At 48.4% G+C, this 6,482-nt stretch overlaps 1 protein-coding gene across 1 annotated transcript in view; it reads left to right on the top strand.

Annotated features, from left to right (window-relative positions):
• Positions 1–6: 6 nt before the first annotated feature.
• Positions 7–6,482, top strand: part of LOC126407782 (cadherin EGF LAG seven-pass G-type receptor 1-like) — a 35,468-nt gene continuing 28,992 nt past the window's right edge. The window contains exon 1 of the mRNA XM_050072978.1: positions 7–6,220. Within this exon, the coding sequence (XP_049928935.1) occupies positions 2,722–6,220 (3,499 nt within the window). The 5' untranslated portion in view covers positions 7–2,721. The remainder of the gene's footprint in view (positions 6,221–6,482) is intronic.

The following is a 6,482-nucleotide window of genomic DNA, read 5'->3' as shown; positions in this document are numbered from 1 at the left end:
GTACCTTTGGAACCAACAGTAACCCTTCAGACATGGTACCTAGACCCTAGTGTTTCCACCACAACCAGTACTCTTAAATGTGGTTGTTGTCACTCACTGTTCCGTCCAGCACTCACTGTATTTCCTCATCACCAGTGACACAGAGGGAAGTCTGCACCTCGTTTATTGTCCACAGAACGAGGCTGCACGCCATGCTTTGAATGAATGTAGGTATTGCCCATCTCCAGAATGCAGGAAATCACATCTACCACATCCAAAATTTTCTGGGGGAGGACCGCCAGACCCCCACTATACCACCATTATCTCTCTCTGTATGGTATTTGTATGTAAGGTATTAGGCCCTATCCATCTCCAGCAGGCGCCCCAGAAATCCATTAGGATGCGGGGGATGTTTTTTGAAAAGTTGACAGCCCTGCAGTTTACCAATAAAACTCTCCACAGTATGAACAGTGGTTACATGAACCTCAAAACCAGCCACAGCTCAGCCCTGAGCAGAGTGACCGTCCTCTATTGACCAATCAGACTGCAGTGTTCACAGCTCCACCTTTTAGTACCAGATCTGTGTGCTAGGTACCCCAACAGAGGGGGGACCAAAAATGGGGACGGTACGGAACGGTTCCATTGGTACCATCCACAACTTTTCACAGTGGAAACAGAAAAAAAGCGACTGAACTGAACCGTACTGTACTTCTCAGTGGAAATGGGGCTCTTTATTACCAAAAGAGACTTTTAATGAAGGGAAAACAGCCTATTAAGTCTAAATTAGCCTGTACTGATAGTGTAAATGAGCATTCATTCATGTTTTACAACAAGGTGGTGGAACTGCACAGGGCAGTGATTATTATGATCATTTGGTGCTTTAACTTTGCAGAGCTGACAGTGAAAGCAAACCTATCTGTCCATGTGATACTAAACTCTCTATTTTATTCCAAGACTTACTTTTTTGGATTTGGCATCCATAGCTAAGCAGCTAGGAAGACTCGAGACTCACCACTGCTATTGAGGTTCGGCGAAATTCCAAGGAATAGGTGCCGGGCAGTCGATGTGTTATGCACATTTTAGTTGTTGAAAAGTTAAGACATTTTTTTATTTGGTATAGAGGCTTCTTTAGGCCTACAACACTGATTATGATATATACCTGAATTAAACACCTGAGTGGTTACTTTCGTATTAAAGTAGCTCCCAGTGAGGCCACCAGCTGCTGAACATGCATTAACCACAACATTAATTGTCTCTAGCTGATCGATTGATTGATTATAGGTTATTAACGTCATGCTCTGACAATGTTTAACACGTGATTTAACCAGATTTCCTTGCACTACTGTCAGAGTATCATGCAGAAACCCTGTGTCCCCATGTAAGAGATGAACAACTGAGCACTTCTTTTATACTTTTTTATTTGATCTTTTTTACTGTATCTTGTTGTAGCCACAGTGTTGGTATATCGATGCTGTTTCTCTTTATATATAACTTCACACATTACACAAACTCAATAAATGGAGCTCAAAACATTTAATGTTGTCTGATCTTTATTTTACGACTCTAGTCAAGATATTTATAATTACGATTTTGTCTAGTCATTTGATTAACTTTCATTGTATATTACAGAATTGTTTGATTTTGTGATCTACGGATACATTGCTGCTTGATTTTTTTTCACTGTCTCGCAAGGTGTCCTTGAGTGTCCTGTAAGGCGCCTATAAATATGATGCATTATTATTGCTATTACTATTATTATTATTATAATTTTTACAATTGACATTTTCTGCAAAAATATTGTTTCTGTTACAAAAGTTGTACATTACCTTCTAATAACATAAATCAATTGATTTATGGCCAAAAAAAAGACTGCATATTTAGTATTTTCAAGAACAATAAAGTTGCAGTGATATTAGTAGTTGAAATATAGCCAGTGATGCATGATGTCCAGTTTAGTGGACAGATGATCAATTGTAATTTCCTCACAACATATAATCAATATTTGGAAAATTTAACTTCTGTACTACTCAGATGTTACTTGATTTTTACAGATTTTATTTACCTGTCAGGGTCTCCTATTACAGAAGGATTTGGCAAGGTATTCTAGAGGGGCGCAACACTATTTGCATTGGTTTTGAGAGATTTGTGTTGCACTGACAACATTTGGCCAGTGGGTGGCAGTGTATGACATCATGCACTGTAGTGGCAAAAATGCAGCGATTTCATTCAACCCCATGCATACACAAGAGAAGTGAGCACAAGAGCTCCATCAGACGAAGTGATGCAAACCATCCTGCTCCCTGTCATTTCAATGACCATCTCCTCTACGATTTCAGGGCATTAAATTGCCAAGAGGGGGAGGCATGAAAAGAAAGATATGCCAAAGGGAGCTGTTCACATTCTCACATTTTCTGCTCTTAAATGGATACCATTATGTGCTGTTTTTTTGTTATTAGTAGTTTGTTATCACTTGTATTTTATAATGTATTGGTCCTGATCTTTCTGTTCTTTGAGTTCTTAACAATTTGTGAAAAATTTGTGTTTTAATTGTGCAAAATAAATAAACTAGGCTATAATAATCATTAGGCCATAATAACCCCCCTCAGTGGCCCTAGGCGGGGCCCCGGGCCTCTGATTGGCTGGTCTCGGCCCTGGTGAGCAGCAGCTGGTGGGAGGATGAAAGTTTGAATCAGTGTGAGTGAACCATGGAGAGGAGGAGGAGGAGAGTTCAGTGACTCGGTCATGGATTTCTCTGTGAACTCTGCCTGTTTTTATTGTTTCTACTGTTTGTTTCTTCCTCTGCTGCTCGGACCGCCGGACCTTCGGCTCTCTGATGCACTGAAGCCCGGCTCCAGTGAGACCGGCACCGGGTCCATTCTGCTCAACGCCTCGGTGGGACCTGGTTGGATCTATCACATTGACCGGAATTTAACGCCTGTTTCTGTGCGCCGCTTCATCCACATCCACAGACGAACCGGGGTCATTTCTCTCTCTGGAAAACCGGACCGCGCGTCCCGGAGAGGAGACACCGATCCGCTTTATGTTCAGCTGAGATCCCAGACTGACCCACATGAGTCCATCCTGATCCGCCTCAAGCTGATCCTCCACAGCCGGGGCGCTGTGATCCGACGCGGTGGACAGTCGGTGAGTGTTCACATGAGGCTCCGGTCCTCCCCGGTGCCGCTATGTCTCTCCACACACGATCTGCGGAGCAAAGTTCAGCATCACCTGCCGCACTTCCTGCGCAGACACAAACATTTTCAGATTTCCTGCGCAGTTAAAGGACAGAAGAAAAGTTTCTCCGGTGATGTGAGTCCTGAATGTTTGGGGTCTGAGCTGGATGCTGTGTGCGCGCTGCTGGACGTACACGGTCCCCACACCTCCACCCCCGTGCTCCTAAAGCTCCGCCCCGCTTCTCCAGCTTCTGACGTCACTCAGGTGTACTCTGAGCGTAGCAGACGTGCAGCCGTGAACTCAGCTCCTCAGTTCCAGCTGCCCAACTACCAGGTGTCCATACCTGAAAATGAGCCGGCAGGGACCCGAGTCATCACGCTAAAAGCTCTGGATGGAGATCTTGGAGCCGCCGGCGAGGTGGACTATGACATTGAGGCTCTGTTCGATAGCCGGTCCAATGACTACTTCCAGATCAACCCGCACACTGGCAGCATCTCTACCCTGCAGCTGCTGGACAGGGAGTTCAAGGACACGCACATTTTCAGGGTCATCGCCACAGACAATGGCGAGCCAAAGAGGTCGTCCATTGCGTACCTCACCATCACGGTCAGCGACACCAATGACCACGGGCCAGTGTTTGAGCAGACAGAGTACAGGGTCAGCCTCAGGGAGAACGTGGAGGCAGGGTTTGAGGTGCTCACGATCAGGGCGACAGATGGAGATGCTCCGTCCAACGGCAATATGATCTACAGGATTGTCAGCGAGGAGGATGCCTTTGAGATCAACCCCAGGACCGGGCTGGTCCGCATCACGGAGCGGCCGGACAGGGAACACGTGTCTCGGTACCAGCTGATGGTGGAGGCCAGCGACCAGGGCAGAAATCCAGGACCCCGCAGCTCATCAGCCACCGTGTTCATCAGCGTGGAGGACGAGAATGACAACTACCCACAGTTCAGCCTGAGACGTTATGTGGTCCAGGTGTTGGAAAGCATGGCGGTGAACACCAGAGTTACTCGGGTGGAAGCCACAGACGAGGACGAGGGCGACAACAGCAAAGTCCACTACAGCATCATCAGCGGCAACGTCAGGGGCCAGTTCTACATACACTCTCTGACCGGTGTCATCGACCTCGTCAGTCCTCTGGACTATGAGACCGTCAGGGAGTACAAACTGCGGGTAAAAGCTCAAGACGCGGGCCGCCCTCCGCTCATCAACAGCACCGGGCTTGTGGTCATCCAGGTGGTGGATGTGAACGACAACGCCCCTATGTTCGTCAGCACACCGCTCCAGGCCACCGTCCTAGAGAGCGTGGCTGTGGGTCACTCTATAATCCACATCCAGGCCATTGACGCTGACTCTGGTATCAACTCTCACCTGGCGTATCAGCTGACAGACGCAGCGCCGGGCTTCCCCTTCATCATCAACAACAACACCGGGTGGGTGACAGTCAGCTCAGAGCTGGACAGGGAGACAACTGAGTTTTACACGTTCGGGGTGGAAACGGTAGATCACGGAGTTCCTGCGATGTCGTCCTCTGCCTCTGTCAGCGTGACCATCCTTGATGTGAATGATAACGTTCCCACGTTCACTCAGACACTGTACAACATAAAGATCAGTGAGGATGCTGCGGTGGGAACCAGTGTGCTGCTGCTTTCCGCCACTGACCGTGACACCAACAGCGTCGTGAGCTACCAGATCTCCAGTGGAAACACTAGAAACAGGTTCTCCATCACCAGCCAGAGCGCTGGCGGTTTGATCACCTTGGCGTTGCCGCTTGACTACAAGCAGGAGCGGCAGTATGTCCTGATGGTGACGGCGTCGGACGGCATACACCAGGACACAGTGCAGGTTTGTGTCAATGTCACTGACGCCAACACCCACCGGCCAGTGTTCCAGAGCACCAACTACCAGGTGATGCTGAGCGAGGACCAGCCCGTGGGCTCCATCGTGGTCGTCATCAGTGCCATGGATGAAGACACAGGGGAGAACGCTCGGATCACTTACATCATGGAGGATAACGTTCCCCAGTTCAAAATCCACCCAAGAACAGGCGCCATCACCACACAGACCGATATTGACTATGAGGACCAGGCCTCCTACACCCTCGCCATCATCGCCCATGACCATGGCGTCCCTCAGAAATCAGACACCACGTATGTTGAGATCATTGTGTTGGACGCTAATGATAACAGTCCACAGTTCCAAAGAGACCTCTATCAGGGCTCTGTGTTCGAAGACGCTCCTGTGTACACCAGCGTCCTGCAGATCTCTGCCTCCGACCGAGACTCAGGGACCAATGGCAGAGTCAGCTATACCTTCCAGAGCGGTGATGACGGAGACGGAGACTTCTTCATTGAGCCGTACTCCGGCATCATCAGGACAGCCAGGAAACTGGATCGAGAGAACGTGGCGGTGTACCACCTCCGAGCGGTCGCTGTGGACAAAGGTGTCCCCCCTCTCAGAGCAACAGTAGACGTCCATGTGTCCATCCAGGACATCAATGATAATGCTCCTGTGTTTGAGAAAGATGAGATGGATGTGTATGTGATGGAGAACAGTCCCGTGGGCTCTGTCATTGCTCGAATCATCGCTACGGATCCTGACGAGGGAATGAACGCTCAAATCCTGTTTCAGATCGTGGATGGGAATGTCCCTGAGGTCTTTCAGTTGGACATCTTTAATGGGGACCTCATCGCTCTTGCTGACTTGGATTACGAGTCCAAATCAGAGTACACCATCATCATCCAGGCCACCTCGGCTCCATTAGTGAGCCGGGCCGCTGTTCACATCCACCTGCTGGACGTCAACGACAACATCCCCGTCCTGCGGAACTTTGAGATCATCTTTAACAACTATGTCACCAACCGGTCAGACACCTTCCCTGCTGGAGTGATCGGGTCGGTGCCGGCCCGGGACCCTGATGTGGCGGATAAACTGAGGTTCAAATTTTTGGAGGGAAACGAGCTCAACTTGCTGATCCTGAACCAGGACAGCGGGGAGGTGCAGCTCAGCAGAGACCTGGACAACAACAGACCTCTGGAGGCCTCAATGAAGATCCAAGTGAGTGGTAAGAAAACTCCCAAACACCTCAGATCAGTTGTAGGGCTTGGGTAGAATTATTGATTCATGCGATTCAAATCAATCTTTATCTGAATGACCCGATATCAATCAATCAATTTCAATCAATTTTACTTATAAAGCCCCCCAAAAAAACCTTTAACAGGGAAAAAAAACGGTAGAAACCTCAGGAAGAGCAACTGAGGAGGGATCCCTCTTCCAGGACGGACAGACGAGCAATAGATGTCGTACAGAACAGATCAACATAATAA

Source organism: Epinephelus moara, chromosome 20, assembly GCF_006386435.1.
Source record: "Epinephelus moara isolate mb chromosome 20, YSFRI_EMoa_1.0, whole genome shotgun sequence".
Classification (NCBI taxonomy): Eukaryota; Metazoa; Chordata; class Actinopteri; order Perciformes; family Serranidae; genus Epinephelus; species Epinephelus moara.
This window is presented reverse-complemented; position numbering and strand designations above follow the sequence as displayed.